General features: G+C 28.5%; 6 protein-coding genes across 10 annotated transcripts; 2 read left to right on the top strand and 4 right to left on the bottom strand.

Moving 5' to 3' along the window:
- Positions 1-22: 22 nt before the first annotated feature.
- Positions 23-1556, bottom strand: LOC122567584 (probable glucosamine 6-phosphate N-acetyltransferase). The gene is made up of 5 exons (XM_043726273.1): positions 1258-1556; positions 927-1047; positions 786-848; positions 568-695; positions 23-494 (listed from the first exon to the last, which is right to left on the bottom strand). Exons 1-5 carry the CDS (start codon positions 1270-1272, stop codon positions 252-254), a joined length of 570 nt encoding a protein of 189 aa, XP_043582208.1. The 5' UTR covers positions 1273-1556; the 3' UTR covers positions 23-251.
- On the top strand, positions 1145-2991 carry LOC122567588. 2 transcript variants are annotated; one of them, XM_043726278.1, is made up of 3 exons: positions 1145-1273; positions 2599-2763; positions 2852-2991. In XM_043726278.1, the coding sequence occupies exons 1-3, from the start codon at positions 1240-1242 to the stop codon at positions 2923-2925; spliced, it is 273 nt and encodes a 90-aa protein (XP_043582213.1). In that variant the 5' UTR covers positions 1145-1239; the 3' UTR covers positions 2926-2991. The 2 variants fall into 2 exon arrangements, with proteins under 2 accessions (XP_043582213.1, XP_043582214.1); XM_043726279.1 differs by lacking the exon at positions 1145-1273 and adding an exon at positions 1945-2101.
- A 56-nt stretch (positions 2992-3047) lies between these two features.
- On the bottom strand, positions 3048-11207 carry LOC122567566 (bromodomain adjacent to zinc finger domain protein 1A). Of its 3 annotated transcripts, none has more exons than XM_043726244.1 (14): positions 10774-11207; positions 10162-10300; positions 9871-10085; positions 9579-9789; positions 9276-9505; positions 8519-9192; positions 7950-8414; positions 7390-7880; positions 6538-7314; positions 6247-6461; positions 5958-6142; positions 5666-5779; positions 4958-5309; positions 3048-4425 (listed from the first exon to the last, which is right to left on the bottom strand). In XM_043726244.1, the coding sequence occupies exons 1-14, from the start codon at positions 10884-10886 to the stop codon at positions 4254-4256; spliced, it is 4353 nt and encodes a 1450-aa protein (XP_043582179.1). In that variant the 5' UTR covers positions 10887-11207; the 3' UTR covers positions 3048-4253. The 3 variants fall into 3 exon arrangements, with proteins under 3 accessions (XP_043582179.1, XP_043582178.1, XP_043582180.1); XM_043726243.1 differs by having other exon boundaries at positions 3048-4437; XM_043726245.1 differs by lacking the exon at positions 5666-5779 and having other exon boundaries at positions 3048-4437.
- Positions 11208-11739: 532 nt separating this feature from the next.
- On the bottom strand, positions 11740-13096 carry LOC122567582 (probable DNA-directed RNA polymerase III subunit RPC6). The gene is made up of 4 exons (XM_043726269.1): positions 12957-13096; positions 12155-12773; positions 11922-12083; positions 11740-11849 (listed from the first exon to the last, which is right to left on the bottom strand). Exons 1-4 carry the CDS (start codon positions 13034-13036, stop codon positions 11775-11777), a joined length of 936 nt encoding a protein of 311 aa, XP_043582204.1. The 5' UTR covers positions 13037-13096; the 3' UTR covers positions 11740-11774.
- Positions 12714-13846, top strand: LOC122567586. Of its 2 annotated transcripts, none has more exons than XM_043726275.1 (3): positions 12714-12915; positions 13099-13271; positions 13369-13846. In XM_043726275.1, exons 2-3 carry the CDS (start codon positions 13182-13184, stop codon positions 13759-13761), a joined length of 483 nt encoding a protein of 160 aa, XP_043582210.1. In that variant the 5' UTR covers positions 12714-12915; positions 13099-13181; the 3' UTR covers positions 13762-13846. The 2 variants fall into 2 exon arrangements, with proteins under 2 accessions (XP_043582210.1, XP_043582211.1); XM_043726276.1 differs by having other exon boundaries at positions 12902-13016.
- Positions 13846-15830, bottom strand: LOC122567577 (26S proteasome regulatory subunit 4). Its single transcript, XM_043726263.1, has 5 exons — positions 15747-15830; positions 14855-15416; positions 14394-14780; positions 14076-14311; positions 13846-13987 (listed from the first exon to the last, which is right to left on the bottom strand). Exons 1-5 carry the CDS (start codon positions 15747-15749, stop codon positions 13853-13855), a joined length of 1323 nt encoding a protein of 440 aa, XP_043582198.1. The 5' UTR covers positions 15750-15830; the 3' UTR covers positions 13846-13852.
- Positions 15831-16100: the final 270 nt, after the last annotated feature.

Here is a 16100-nt window from a genome sequence, read left to right on the forward strand (position 1 = left end):
ATTATACATATGTCCAGTAAAATATAATTACATCAATACTTTTTTAACCTGTACATCCCATGTTATATTTATTAATTCATATTGAAATAATTTATTGACTACAAAATTTTTAAAAAGAGTAATAATTGTTTTTCAAATATTGAAAATGAAGCAATAAGAATCCCTGTTTAAAATCGAGGTATGCTGAAATTATGTTATGATTTAAAATATAAATTTTTTATAACAACTTTTAAATATTGCTTTTTCTATCGTCATAAATGAGATTGTTCTGTATTGTTTTCAGTTGGAAATCTCATATTAAGATAATTGGCATTGCTAGGCTCACGTTTAAAGCCTAAACTTTCATAGAATGGTATAAGATGATCTTTACAATCCAATGATAATTTATAGCATCGTAAATAGCGTGACAATTGTAATATAATTCTGATTACCAGCTTTCCTAGATGCTTACCACGGTATTTACTATTTACTACCACATCTTCTAAACGTCCTCTCTGTAACAAATTTCACTTTCTTGTGGGAAAATCTTTATTTTATAAGAAATATTAAAAGAGTAAAACAACATACCACTGCACAATTGTGGATAAACTTTTGTTCTACAACTAATGTTGCAGTCGCTACTATCTTTTCAGTATTTACATCTTCTATTACAATGATGTAATAGCTACCAGTATTTTTCATCATATGAAAACGATCTGTGTATTAGGAAATAAGATTAAATAGATTTTTATTATTATATCTCCTATACTCATCTTTATACAAAAGTTAATTTAAAAAAGACTTACTAAGAAATTGTTCTCTATTGATATTTCCAACTTCAGTTAATTGAGCCAAGAGCTGAAGAAAACCTTCCAAATAAATATCACAATGTTAATAAATAAACTACATTATTAATGATAATAACTGTTTTATAATCTTTATTTTACCTCTATCATAATCTTCAGATTTTAAAGGCCTAATTAATAAACCATCGATGTGTGACAAGGACAATCGATCCAATACACTCGAATTAAATAATTCGATTTCTGTATCTTCAACACATTTTTCCTGTTAATATTCAATAAACCAAAAATTAATTAGTAATTAACATATTGCTTAAAAGATTAACGTAGTAACAACATTATGAATTCAGAGAAATCTTATACTTAGTAACATATTGTTTTTATCAAATCAAAATTATTTTTAAACTACACACAGACAACAAATGAAGTTCTTTAAATCCAAAAATTAAGCTTAAAAATGAGAAGCATTTACAACCTCTATAGAACTCATGGCAAGTACACGCACAATTTCAGATTTATTATTAATCAATCGCGTTTGGGATAGATTCTCTTATCTTCCGCGCTCGTTCAGATTATACATATGGAGACCTTCACTAATATTTTAATTGATCTTATTGTAACATAAGGTGTCACTTTCACGCAACTACCTTCAAATGTCTTTATATTCTTATAATTTATATCAAGGATTAACTTGTTAAGTCCGCATAAAAAATCTACTTTCTTTTATGATTGTATACACTGTATCATGATAAGACGGATATATGTGTTGATAAAATGAATTGTAATCTTAATAAAAACCATATTTTATTTATACATGTTATATATAATATTCAAATTATTTTTTATTTTCATTAATACCAGCTGTTTAATATTCATATATGTGACTACTTATTAATATATAAGTTATTGATATAATTGATTTTTAAACAGAATTTTATATAGAAATTCATATGATTCATTCATTAATGAGAAATAAAGTATGTTCAGTGATTAACTTTTATTTTGTAGTTTATTTAAAAAATTAAAATATAGTAGGTTATTGGTTACTATTAATTACTAATGTTTTAGCAGATCTTTTTAGTTTTTTTTCTTTAAATATGTCTGATTCTTAACCAATAAAATTTTAAATCTTGGACTACAATGGTAGATAATTGTGATTCGATACTTTTCGATATATTTTAGTAGGATGCTGGTTATATAATATTGTTCTATGGCTGTAGCAATCATAGTAGATCCGTTTCGTTAGTTTGTTAAGATTGTGTTCTAAACTGATAAAAGATAAATAATATTTTATATTTCATTTTGGTATTAAACATTCGGTAAATAAATGATTTTATGTAAATGCTAAAAAATATAAAAATCATATAAAAGCTATATGTAAAATATTAATATGCAAAAGAAACTCATTATTCGCGCTGTAAATGTAATTTTCGTACTATTAAACTTTAATTTTGTAATTATATTTGCAATCTCCGAAACAGAACAAATTATACAAATATAGAATTACACATATATTTGTCAGATACGTTCCATTCAGTTATAATGGAGTGAATCAGTTTTTATTAATCAAATTTCAAGTACGATACATAATATATATTTTCAGGATTCTTAAAGAACAAAAAAAAATATTCTTTTTCATTATATAAAGTATTATTATAAGCATAAAGTGTATTAATTATTACTTTATAAACTACAAACCATATGCTTTCTCTCATGGAATATTTTAATCATTTAAACATAGACACAAATAATAAACAATAAAAATTAATATTAAACATTAATATCAAAATGAATATTAATAATAAACTATTTTTAGCCATGTCTGGAACACAAATGAAGTACCCATATTCACTGGCTGCAAAAATTAGACGATTTCCATTTCATCATTACATGTTTGTAGCAAAGAATGGTTGGGTACTTAGATATTGGACAATTAGTACAATACTTTGTTTACCTCTGTTCTATAAATTCCACAAAATGAGTAAGTACAATATTTTGGAAAACCTATTTAATGTTATTTTAGTGTTTATATACGTAAAGATTAATAATTTCTTCTTGTTGTATTGCAGGTCATGCTCCAGAAAATGTGAAAAAATGGGAGGAGCTCCACAAAGAACAATTTTCTGGGAAAATGCATCATTAAATTATAAATTAAAAACATTGTAGTATGATGTGAAAGAGAAATATATATGAATACTTTCAAATTGTATATAAAAATTCTATTTAACTAGCTTCTGATTTATTATATAGTTTATTATAAACAAATTTCATTTGTAAATCTATTTTAAAAGTTTATTACCAAATTAATCGTATAAAACATACATGATTACAAAGAACTGCTTCTACTGCTGTACAATATAGAGATTAATGATAATTTGTACCGTAGATTTCATGTAGGGCCAGCCTAAAATTTGTAATTTTCAAAAAATATGCTGATTATTGCGAAAAAGAAAAAGAGAAGCAAAAAGAAAGATAAGTACTATTAATATGTTAACAATTTAATAAAACCTAAAACAAAAATGATGAAATAAAATCCTGAAGTTTCTGTAATTTTGTGTGCATATTTGAACCCCAGTAAAATCTACTTTATATAAATACAAGTAAAGACATAGTAACTGTGTTTGTATCAATATATAATTACTTTTGTATGAATGCTTTTAGCATTCATAACAAAAGCTCTTAGTTTCTGTTACGCATGTATTAACTCTTAAACCATCAGTCATGTTACGCGTGATCGTACTTCACATATAGACGTACTATAAAAGGCAGGTAATGTGTAACATTTTATATGAATTTTATATAAGTCAAATCTTTCAAAGTTTAGAATATATTTAGGTAACCCTCCAAATTTTTTTACTTAACTATAAAGATATATAAGATGTAATCAAATTAATAACGTTAAAATAATAAATAATTAATAATATAATGTAAAACTTTGTTTGATAACAAAAAATTTGTTTATAATAATACTAACTCAAAAGACTATTCTTGTACTGGCTCAAGCATATGAAAATAGTTCATTGCTTACGCGCTTGTTCATTTGTTTATAAAATGTTCTACATTAAACAGTAATTTCTACAAAATGGTATGCGAGAGCAATTGTACCATGCGTAAAATTCTACAAATAATACTGTGCATGCTTTTTGATATAGCAAGCCTAAGAAAAAGAGTTAATCGGGATATTTGATAATTAACATAGAAGAAAATATTTTAAATACTTTTAAGCTTGCATTTTATCACCTCTTTCAATAGATAAACTTCATAAATTCTATGCGGTATTTTCTAATTTTCAGTAAACGAAATCATTTTTTTAGTAATATATACTTTACAGAGCATTTTTTGCTGAATTATGAATCTGTACACAATTCAACATCAGTGTACAAATTTAGCATCAAGGTACATTTAATTTACGTATTAGAAGTAAAAATTGATATTCAATAAATATAACGATTTCAAGAAAGTATTTTATCTCTATCTTGATTTTTGAATATTTTCTGCTTCTTCATCTTCGCTAACTGCGAGACCATTTTCTTCGAATTTTGGCTTCTTTGTATCTGGAGGTCGTAGTAATTCTTCACCATGTGTCGTCAATCCTAATTCTTTGCATCGTTTTTCATAGTACTTCAATAATCTGATACCTGCTCTGTATACGTAACTATTTTTAAAAAGACATAGCCTAATTTTCAAAATCTGTACTACTTTAAGTGTTCGGAAGCCAAAGATTTTGATCTTAAATGATTATTGTTCTGGTTTCTATTGCAATAATTTCTATTAGCTCTTTTTAACTTCAAAATATACATTTAAATTACTGAAAAATTTAGTTTAATAAAATTAGCAAATAAAATTTTTTCATTCATTCATAAAGTTATGATTGTGAAATATTTAATTGTTGCATATTTTGTTAGTTTCAATATTCATTAGTTACAAATGCATGCAATCCCACTTATATCTTTTGGTATTAGAGATACAAATATCATTTAATAATATTAATAAATATACAATATAGTATAAAGATATTATTATTATTATTATTATTAGCACATATAAAGTTACTGAAACACTATACTTAAACACTTGCAATATGAACATAGCACATTAATCAATAGTATTAGTTAATCTCGCAATCTCTGGCATCCGAACTTATGTAAAAAAATATTTGTGTTAGTAATACTCACTTGTAGACAGAACTGTGTTCTTCGTTATAAGCTTGACAATTTTCAAACACTAAATGACAATCACTGAAAAAATGTTCCAGTGTTTCATATTCATTATTATTAAGTTTATATTTAATTGTACCAAAATCCATAGGATTGGAAATAATATCATGATAATCTGGAACTTCATCTTTTGTAACAGGTGATAGGAAAGGCCACGAATCTCTGTGATGCCTAATGTCAGAAAGTAATTCCTGCAGTCTCCCCATACATCCTTTAATTGTTCCCTTATCTTCTTCTTGTTCAATTTCAGCAGCTCTTTTAGCTGCTCTTCTGGTTTGTCTTGGTTCTGTATCCTCTGAAGTGCTGCTATCTGTATATATATAAATATGTATATATACAATTAAATACTGATATTAGGATGTAAACATTTCTAAAGTAGTTAGTTAATGGAAAACATTAAAAGAATTACATTGAATTAAGAAAAGTATAAATATATTTAAGGAAAGGAAGCAAATTTAATATAAATTTTAAATGTTCTGCTTTAATAGAAGCATAAGAACCATTTGCACGTACATGCAACAAAGTTGATTAACCTTAATTTAGTAATAATAAACAAATGTATAAAGCAATCCTACATATTACATATCATTATACCAAGTATTACTATATTTGTAAAAAAAATCTGTATTCATACTAAGCAAAAGTGAATAGAGTTACAATACAGACCGTCCCAGTCTGTAGATTCTGTAGTGAGGAGGCTCTTGGCAAAGCCATGGATGCGAGAGCGTGCTGCTGCAGCGCACAGTCTCTCCTTGTCCCTTTCCCTTTCACGCCCCCTCACTAACAACATAATTAGAACTAAGAAACTGCTTTATTACATTAGTATTTAAATTAAAAAAATGTACTAAGATGTTAACACAAAATGATAACAAAATATTATGAGGTAGCGCAATATTTTCAAAGTTTGTCATAGCATTTCCTGCGACCACTAAATTTGCAAGTATATTATAATATTTACCATATCTTATGTTTGTCTTTCTGTCTTTCCTATCCTTGCAGTCTGAACAAACCCATCTTCCTCGAGGTGCTCTTGTTAACGGAGGTTCTATACATTCTACATGATAAAAATTTGAACATGTATCGCAGCTGATTAATTTTCCACCGCTTTTACATATGCAACATACATTTATTTGTTGACTACCCCTGGAACATATATTAATTGTTGAAAAATTTCTTCGTCTAATACTCAATAATACTTACAATTTCTAAAAAAATACCAAATGTTTTATTATCAAAATGACACTTACATATCATCATCACTATCTTCTTCTAATTCTTCATCAACTGAATCCCCTTCTTCCTCACTTTCAAGAACACGTTTTGCACGATTATGTCGAGTTTCTTTGGTTAATATTACGTCTTCCTCTAATTCATCTTCAAATTTTTTTCTCTTTTTAATTTTCTCTTTTGGTTTTGTAGGTGGTTTACATACTTTACAATACCAATCTCCATCTGGTACACTCTACAAGTAAATATTTAATATCAAATATTGCAATATAATGGAAGCTAAAAATAAAAGGATTAAGAAAATAATGTACATTTAGTTTTGGTTGCAAACAATATAAATGATGGCCTTTGTTGCACCCATCACATAGTAGCATTTTGTCGCCATCTCGTCGTCGTCTACATATTCGACACTGAGCATTTAATGCACTTCTACTCCATGCAACACTATTTTCTAAAGTACTTAAGTGTACAAACAATTGAGACCAACTCGCTGATGCCATAAGTGATTGTTCCCATTTTTCTCTGATGTCTTCGCCGAACCATTTCTTATCTTTCTCAGTGGCACCTAATGGTTTTTGTAAGTACTTTTGCTCAATAGCGTGAGATAACTGTAAAATAGCACAAGCCATTTGTTTAATGGCTAACTGCTGATTAGGATCTGGGAGCATTTCATTTTCACTTGGTGGACCTAAATATTTTCCTGCATCTTTATAAGTCTTTGTATTAATACTTCCAACTTCTGAATCTGGAGTTCCAGGTCTGCTATGCTTTGTTTCATTTTTGATTTTGTCTAAAGACGTATTAGAAACAATATCTGCTTCAATTTCATTTGTACCATACACTAATTTATCACATTGTTTATCATATTTCCTGTTATTTATTGCGTGCCTCCATATTTCACGATCATTAACTTTCAAATTCCCCAAAGCCCCTCCTTTCACTCTGTCTTCAAAATCTAGGATATAATCTCTTAGAGTCAATTCTAAAACAATATTGACTGCCATTTCTGAAGGAAAATTTAAATTGGCATTTTCGTATCTATTTTTTTTTGAAATCCTATTAGGATGCACTTTGATAGGTTCTGAAAACTTTATCGAAAATTTACTCGCAATGTTTACTCAATAGTAATTTTAAAAGATAAAGAATCCATCTGAAATACTTACTACTTCGGGATTAAGTTTATGTCTAGGACATTCCTCAATCACAGACATTAAACTTGGCATTTCTTGTATAATATTATTTCTGAGTTCACCTTCTCTAATTCCTCGTTTACTTAAACCATTTACTAAAGCTTCTATATCTTCCGGCTTTCCAAAGAAACTCCATTTTAGTTCTGATCTCTTGCAATGCACAGGACATTCTTTGTCTCCTGTACAGGCCATTAGATTTTTTCTAATATCAAATAATTCTTGTTTAAACTCTTTCCGAGATATATCTTTTCTTGGAGACTTAAGAATATTTTTGTCAGAGAATGAAACTTTCTTAGGAGACCTTTTTGCTTTTTTAAAACTATTTTCTTTATCACTAAATTCATCTTCAAATTTATTTTTTAAATATGCATGCATAGCTTCTGTATCTAATAATTCTGGTTGATAAGGTGTACCATCAGGAATGCAATTACCAGACCACCATTCATCATTCTCTACAAATATTCCTATAAGAAAAAAAGAAAATTTACAAACATTTTTTATTAATTGAATAACATAGAAACATAAAGCTCTACCTGGTATTGATAAAAATCTCCAATATCTACGATGAGCTCTATCAGAACCTAAATAAACCATCATTTTATTATCTCTGGATGCTTCCTGAAGTTCTTTTAATTTATTCTCATATTCTTCTTTCTTTTTTTCCTCTTCACAACTACCACGCGTAACTTTCTTTGGTATTTTACCATCATTATCTTTTTCTCGATCTCTCATTCTTTCTTTTTCTTCTTTTTCTTTCCTTTGTTCAGCTATTAAGAAAGACTTCAATTCTTTCTTTGCTTGATGAAGTTTTTCACGTCTTTCTTCTATTACATCTCGTATCGAAGCGAAAGTGAGCAACTGATTTATCAAACATGTAGCTACTTTTAACTTTTCACCTAACTCAAATTCATGAACACTACAATGACCTAACAATCTTAAAATGTATGTTTCGTTTATTCTCATAAACAGTGCAGGATCATCTTGATTTGTATAACCACCTAAAGAAATTAGGATTAAATATAATATTCGTTAATGGTTTGGTTTAGCATAGTTATATATATATATATATATATATATATTATATATATGTGTGTGTGTGTACCTCTTTGAGAATATCTCCACTTAGTAGCAACATCGCCAATTCGCCCTCCAGAGCACAATAAGTGTTGTCTTAGAATTTCACTTAAAGTTACATGATCTAATGTCAATTCAGATAATTTGCAACCTTGGTGCACCTGACTCCAACTAGATGCTATAGTAGAAAGTTTTACAGCCTTTGTCATTGATGATGCTCCTTCATTTGTGCTAATATCATTTGTTATGTCAGATGCTTGAGCATGAATTTCATCTTCTTCATCTGTTTGATATTTAAAAATGTTTGCTAATAGTAATTGTAGAAGATCACTCCAAGGTCCAGATGTTTCTTTTAATAATAGTGCTTTTTCCAGTAGATCTAAAGTAAAACCATTTGGGAAATATGCACTAACTTCCAGTTCTTCATTAAAAAATTCTAAAAATTCTAGAATCATTACACTGTCGCCAAATTTTTCATTAGGTATGCTACTCTTGACTGGTGTAGCTTCTGGGATAGGAGAAAGATCTTCACATTCAAGATCCTCCCTTGGCTTATTCCATTGTCTTATATATGCAGCTAAAGCTGCTGATTTTTGTTTTTCCTCCTTTTTACGTTCATTTTGCAATACTCTTTCTTCTTTACGTTTTGCTTTTTCTTCAAGAGCTTTTGCCTTAAGGTCTTCCTTAAATTTCCCATTCATCCTATTTAAAAGTTTTGTAATTTCAATATATTTTTAATAACTAGACATTGCAAAATACCTTTAATTTAATATACATTGTTTTACCTTGGTTTGCGAAATTTTTTTATATCCATTCCTCCTTGATTCACTTTTTTTAAAGGGTTAGGTTTTTCTATTAATTTCTGTTTTGATACATCTGTAGTAAGAAATTTATCTATTGATTCCTGTTTATGTTTAACAGGCTTTTTAATACGTGATGTAAAATCTGGAGGAGGACCAGCAAATATGGTATCAAAACGTACTTTATTAATTCCATATTTTTGTAAAACGCTATCCTAGAAATGCAAAAAAATTTGCTCCATCAATATATTCACAAAACTTTTGTGTTCCTGCCATTAATATACTAACTTTAATAATCCATATTCCACTTTCATTCTGTTCACATAACTGACGTAAAAAAATTTTATTACGCTCTTTACTATAATGTTGTTTCCTTCTTCTCACTTGTGCTGCTTCCACTATCATAAGTTGACTAACATCAGAATCTCCAGAGTCTAATTGTTCCACTTCATAACGAAATAATTTTGCCGGTGGATGATACTGTTGTTCTTGTGGGCTCCTATGTAATAAATTTAAATTACAATAATATGAATGCACATACATATATTCTTCATTTATATAATATAAATAAATATTATACCTGTTGTTTTCTTTATTATATAATTTAATTTGTTGTTCTGAGGGTGCAATAACTTGAAGAACATGACAATCACACCAAGAATCCTCTGTAAAACTTGCTTCTACCATTTCACCAACAAAATAACGATCCCTTGCAAATTGATATACATCCTCTATCATTTCTTTAAAGGATGATCTGTTTGTTTTACTGGCAAGATATAATATAGGTATACGTAGCTGTGATATAAAACACGCAATTAACAAATCTAATATTTTAATAATGTAACATTAAATTTTTAATGAAATATCGCACCTCCATAGGAAATTCTTTAAGGCTTCTTTTTGCATTTTCTTCGCATTGTAAAGCCTCCTCAAAGGTCATGTTAGTTCTGCCAGTTATACTACATGACCATATAAGTGAGTTACATAAAATAATCCTCTCACAAAATTCACTGCAATCATAAAATATATAACACCCTAAATGCAATGTTATTGATATCAATGAATGCAATAACATTTTTCTAAAAGCGGATAGCAGATTTACATATCATTGCAAAGATGAAAATAAACACTTAAAAAACACGGATGTAAATATGTAAAAGAGTAACAAAATAAAACTGAGATAATTTAATCTACGATCTTTTCGAAATTATCATGCAAGATTTAACCAATGACGGTAGATAAAATTTACGTGTATGATCTAAATGTTTCCTATAATGTACTTTTCAGCTTTATCTATTCAGTATAGAGCAAAAGGATATACAATAACAAATCATTAACTAGCACATCAACATGTATTATTTACGAGAATAGCATCAAGGAAGCAAGATAATGTTGAAAGAATACGAGATATTCATGACTGAGAAATTGCATTAACGAAACTGCAGAATATGTTTCGAACTTATCTCAGCTGTCATGGTCTTACTTGTAGTCCTTGAAAATTTCATTGGTAACCTCACAGTGAAAAACTTCGTCGTCGTCTTTAAAATCTGACGAAACGTGAAGACGTTGGAACGGCTGTTTACGAAGAAGCGGCATGTCGACACTTGGTAAATCTACGTCTTCGTTCACGTTTCTAACAAGTTATAATCAATTCTACGTCGAAGATAGTGCTATACTTTTTCCGAAACACCGAGAGACACATGCAACACACGCCAACTCTTATAAACGCGTTTAAAGTTTCAACTGCTTTTTAATTTCCCCTAGAACTTGTTGCGATTTACTTGATTTGAAATTTTGTTTATTTATACGCATTGAACATAAAACTTTGATATCGTTTCACGAAACATTTCGAGTCTCATGACAAAGCACGATTTAACGGTGCTCGTGGAAGCGCGCATTCACATCTGGCATCTCAAAGCCGGAAACCAATAAAAAGAATAATGTCGCCAACATAAAGCTATTATTTAAAACGCGGGAAATAAAGATAATCATGTAATAATGTTCGTTGCGTTAATGCATTCAAAATTTTCAATTCGATAAACGTCTCTTCTTTTAACTATAATACAATTTCTATAATTATTACAAGTATTTGTGATATTATTCGTGAAGAAAATTCATTACGAACTATATAAAATATAACTGTAATATACTATCTTTTTCAAGTTGGTAATTAGTATCCGGTCTAGATATATAAAACTACTAAATTTGGCGGGAATTGTTCGCAATTTATCTAGGTAAAATCATTACGTTTTGATCCTCATACAATTATAAGTAATAACAGATTCTATTATAATTACTATTATTAAACAACTCGGAATCTTTCTGCTTAATCTTTGTAAATTACTATAAGATTATATAAAATAAGTGTTCTAAATATATTTTATAGAAGTTTTATTCTCTTTTTCTGTGTAACTTATATATTTGTATAAAAAGAGTATATACGAATAAATAATTATTTTAAATCTATATTTTTATTACAAAATATTATTCCAACCATTCTGTAATGTATTGGCACTTTGTAGGTGTAACATCACCAACATCACAACAATTTTTTCTCACCTGTATTTAAATATCTCTATATTATTAAGTCACAAAAAAATATGTATGAAAAAGAAAAATAAAACAGCTTACTGGACAAATACCGCAAGTAGATTTAATTAATCCAGGTGGACTTAATAAAGGTTCTACTGCTCTATATAAAGTGCTCCCATCACCTGAAAGAGTACGTTCTACTTTTCCATCATAAACTAAGGTATTCAATATCATCTCCAAATCTTCAACTGATAACTTCACCTATAAGTATTTGCATTTTTTTATAATGCCCACATATATAACTTGAAGAAAATTATAATGATCATTCAAACCTTGCTTATTCCTAGATCAGAGATAAATTTCCATACTTCTTTAGATGAAGCAAATGTAACATTTCTAGCCATGATTGGTCCACCTCTACAAGAGTTCATTTGTTCCCTTTTATTCTCTAGAAATCTATAACATTGTTGATTAAGAACATCAACAAATTCTGCTTCAAAATCTTGATCTTGGTACCATGCACCTCCAGTTACAGATGTGTCTGGCTCTAAATTGTATAACATATACACTTTTTTCTTACTTGCTGCTACAGACTTAACAGCTTTGATAAATTTTTTAATTTCTAAACTTTTTAAAATTTTATTTAATTGAGTGGGCATTAAATTGGATTTAAATCTTATATCACGAATCCAAATCCCTTTATTCCCCGCTTCTTCAATAATGGTATATACGATCTTTTCCTCATTATCTGCGCCTTTAGCTATTTTTGCTTTAGATGGATCTTTTAAACGATATAACAAGGAACCACCTTGCTTAAATAGATCAAAATGACCCTGAGATAAAAGTTTATTTATAATTTGAGCTCTTTGAACAGGTTGCAAGTCTGGCATTTCAGTACTTAAGTCTTTATCAGATATTCCTTTTGATCTTGTCTGTGCTAATGCAAGAATTCTGAAAATTTAAAATACCATATTTAGATACTTTTTTCATATTTCATTTCTATGATAATAAAATATGAGCAGTCTATTATGTAATAACATAATTATTTATATTGTACATGAGTAGTGATTGTAACCTATTAACTATATACGTGGTAAATGTCATTAATTTTTAGTAAAACGAAATAAATCTTACTTTTGTTCAATTGCTTCGTATGAATTTATATCTGCATTAGTTGTATCGTGTTCCTTCGAAGTACTAGCTTCGGTTTCCATTATAATATTACTTGTGTAATATTAAAAATACAATTCACTTGATTATCTTCAATATTTTCTAGGTTATATTCACATACTTTCACTAATTAACCTGCAACCGCAACAATAAGATTTATTATATTAGTGCAAAAATTATTTAGAAAACATGGAAAATTCCTTAAATGAATCGGATACTGAAGATTCCTTGAATATTGCTACTAAAAACTGGGATCGAGTTATTAGTACTGCTAAAAAGGTACAATTTGTATACCAATATATAATTATAAAAAAGACAATACCTACATTTTCTGTGAACTGTACTACGATTTTAAATATACTATTATTTTTTAAAGGATGGTTACAGGGAAGGAGTAGAAGATGGGTCAAATTCTGTTTTTCAAAATGGTTTTGATAGTGGATATAAAGAAGGCTTTCAAACCGCTTTTATTCTAGGAAAGTTTAAAAGTTTATTAAACACTATACCAAAGGATTTCAAACATCCGCAAAATATAAAAGAAATTTTTAATAAAACTAGAAGAGGCGCGTGTCATATATGTGTAGCAGAACTTCATAATGTCAATAATACACAGAAGAGTTTTGATGAAATCATCAGTGAACAAAGATCGTATTCAGTGAAAGTTCTTCAAACATCGTATGAGTATTTTCAACCATACGTAAAGGAATTAAATATTAACGAATTTGATATATTAAAGATACGAGATGTTCCAGATTTAGAAGATAATTAATTTATCAATCAAAACAGTTTTTTGTATCTTTTTATTAGCATGTATATTTTTATACTTCAAAAGTAAATAAAGAATGTTAATTGCAGAATTTTTATAAATATAACCCTTCGGGAGATCCCTCCTTTTTCCGATACAAAACGCTCTCTTTAGATTTTTTGAAATCATCACTAGTAACTTTCATACGGCGTTCGCGTAAAGCCATTAAACCAGCTTCAGTACATATGGCCTATAAGATAAAAATATTGTTTAATGTATCATTTAATTCTTTTTCCATTCAAATACCATTATACGTATATGTATAAATAATGCTTTACCTTTATATCTGCACCTGAAAGATCATCTTTAGCCATAATTAATTCTGCTAAATTTACATCAGGTGCTAAAGTCATTCTGCTAGTATGAATGCTGAATATTCTTCTTTTTGTTTTTTCATCAGGCAATGGAAATTCTATTTTTCTATCAATACGGCCAGGTCTGATTAATGCTGGATCTAATGTTTCAATTCTATTTGTAGCCATAACAACTTTAACATCTCCGCGACTATCAAAACCTGAAAAATAAAAATACTTTGTTATTAAAATGTAAAACATAATTATAATACTGTATAATTGAAATTAAAATACTTTTCGTACCATCAAGTTGATTGAGGAGTTCTAACATAGTTCTTTGAATTTCACGTTCTCCACCACTATTGCTATCATACCGTTTTGTGCCTACAGCATCTATTTCATCTATAAATACAATAGAAGGGGCATGCTCTTCTGCAACCCTAAATAACTCCCTAACAAGTTTGGGACCATCTCCTAAATATTTCTGTATAAGCTCAGAACCAACAACTCTCAAAAAGGTTGCAGAGGTTTGATTAGCAACAGCTTTTGCTAACAATGTTTTTCCAGTTCCTGGAGGACCATAAAGTATAACTCCTTTTGGAGGTTTAATACCCATTTCTTCATAATATTCTGGATGTGTTAAAGGCAATTCTACAGATTCCTTGATTTCTTGAATTTGTGTATCAAGTCCTAAATAATGAAATATGTTTGTGAATTAGAAATGTTATATAAAAATTTGTAATAGTAATGCAAATATTTCATACCACCAATATCTGCATAAGTTTCTTGTGGAGCTTTCTCTAGTTTCATTACTGTAACCATAGGATCTGTATCATCACCTAAAACTCCAACAACAGCATGAACTTTATGATTTAATAGAACAGAACATCCAGGTTCTAATTGATCCTTATCCACAAATGATAAAATTGATACATAATGCTCAGAGCCAACAGATGTAGAAACTATTGCATGATTATCATCAATAATTTCTTCTAATGTTCCAACAGACATTGGAGTTCCACGTAAGTCATCGACTTTAGATCTTTCTTCTTCATTCTTTTCTTCTTGTGGCTTTAGTCTTTCTTGATTTCGAATAAATTCTTCTTCCATTAACAAGTAATCTTTTATACGTTCTAACTTCAGAAGCTTTAGTCTACAACGTGTATGAGGTGTAACTTGTGGTAATTTTAAAGCAGCATCTGGTCCTTTTGTACGGCGCTTCTTTTTGCCTACTCTTGTTGGGATAGGTGGTTCATATTTCTTTTTCTTATCCTTATCATCCTTCTTATCACTTCCCGTACCACTGGTACCAGATTGATTTTGTCCCTGATATAATAAATATTACCTTTCAAAATAATTTCAACTTCATAATACATAATACTTTTAATATAATTTCGAAAGAATGTTGCGTATGAATAAAAAAACACAGTTGGCAATGAATACGAAATTTTCAGTTTGAATAATATGAAATTTATCAGAAAATGTGTTATAATTAGTATAACCTAAAATGTCAAACACAACATAATATTAAATTAAAAAGAAAGTAATAAATTTTATAATTAATTGGATATAGACGTTAAATATTTTACTATAAATTATTCTAGAATAGTTCGAGTTCTTTAGTTTACAAATAATTAAGAAGGCTTTAGAAATTACCATTTTTGATTCACTGTTTGGTCACGAATCGAAACGGCGAAGTCATTCGCCGTTATATGAGCAGAATCGATTACGATTTCGATATCTTTCTTCGTAATATATCGAAATAATTCGATATGTCGAAAAAGTATTAACACAAAAAATGTTATATGTTTAAAAAAAATATGATATAAAAATTAATAATATAAATATTTTGATTGTGTACGACGAATTGAACAATTAAAAGTTTTTAAAAGCAATATTAAACGAGCTTTAATATTGTTTTTTATTTATGAATAATTTACATGATAGTGTTCGACAATAGTTATTGAAAAATTATAGCTTTATAAAAAAATGAGAAGTTCTTGCATAATC

Source organism: Bombus pyrosoma, linkage group LG5 (genome assembly GCF_014825855.1).
Source record: "Bombus pyrosoma isolate SC7728 linkage group LG5, ASM1482585v1, whole genome shotgun sequence".
Taxonomy (NCBI): domain Eukaryota; kingdom Metazoa; phylum Arthropoda; class Insecta; order Hymenoptera; family Apidae; genus Bombus; species Bombus pyrosoma.

Excerpts from the sequence above, each read along its gene's own strand:
- LOC122567588 (XM_043726278.1), top strand. The coding sequence starts at position 1,240 with ATGAGAAGCATTTACAACCTCTATAGAACTCATG. Across the intron at positions 1,274-2,598 it reads CAACCTCTATAGAACTCATG|CCATGTCTGGAACACAAATG; the intron begins GCAAGTACACGC and ends AACTATTTTTAG. Across the intron at positions 2,764-2,851 it reads CTATAAATTCCACAAAATGA|GTCATGCTCCAGAAAATGTG; the intron begins GTAAGTACAATA and ends GTTGTATTGCAG.
- LOC122567584 (XM_043726273.1), bottom strand. Across the intron at positions 849-926 it reads ATCTGAAGATTATGATAGAG|GTTTTCTTCAGCTCTTGGCT; the intron begins GTAAAATAAAGA and ends TTTATTTGGAAG. Across the intron at positions 495-567 it reads TTATCCACAATTGTGCAGTG|AGAGGACGTTTAGAAGATGT; the intron begins GTATGTTGTTTT and ends AATTTGTTACAG.
- LOC122567577 (XM_043726263.1), bottom strand. Across the intron at positions 14,781-14,854 it reads AACTTATGCAGATATTGGTG|GACTTGATACACAAATTCAA; the intron begins GTATGAAATATT and ends TTCATTATTTAG. Across the intron at positions 14,312-14,393 it reads ACTCCTCAATCAACTTGATG|GTTTTGATAGTCGCGGAGAT; the intron begins GTACGAAAAGTA and ends TTTATTTTTCAG.
- LOC122567582 (XM_043726269.1), bottom strand. The coding sequence starts at position 13,036 with ATGGAAACCGAAGCTAGTACTTCGAAGGAACACGATACAACTAATGCA. Across the intron at positions 12,084-12,154 it reads CTGATCTAGGAATAAGCAAG|GTGAAGTTATCAGTTGAAGA; the intron begins GTTTGAATGATC and ends AAATACTTATAG. Across the intron at positions 11,850-11,921 it reads CTACTTGCGGTATTTGTCCA|GTGAGAAAAAATTGTTGTGA; the intron begins GTAAGCTGTTTT and ends ATTTAAATACAG.
- LOC122567566 (XM_043726243.1), bottom strand. The coding sequence starts at position 10,886 with ATGCCGCTTCTTCGTAAACAGCCGTTCCAACGTCTTCACGTTTCGTCA. Across the intron at positions 10,301-10,773 it reads GAAATTTTCAAGGACTACAA|TGAATTTTGTGAGAGGATTA; the intron begins GTAAGACCATGA and ends TTATGATTGCAG. Across the intron at positions 6,462-6,537 it reads GTTTGCAACCAAAACTAAAT|AGTGTACCAGATGGAGATTG; the intron begins GTACATTATTTT and ends ATTTACTTGTAG.
- LOC122567586 (XM_043726275.1), top strand. The coding sequence starts at position 13,182 with ATGGAAAATTCCTTAAATGAATCGGATACTGAAGATTCCTTGAATATT. Across the intron at positions 13,272-13,368 it reads TTATTAGTACTGCTAAAAAG|GATGGTTACAGGGAAGGAGT; the intron begins GTACAATTTGTA and ends TATTTTTTAAAG.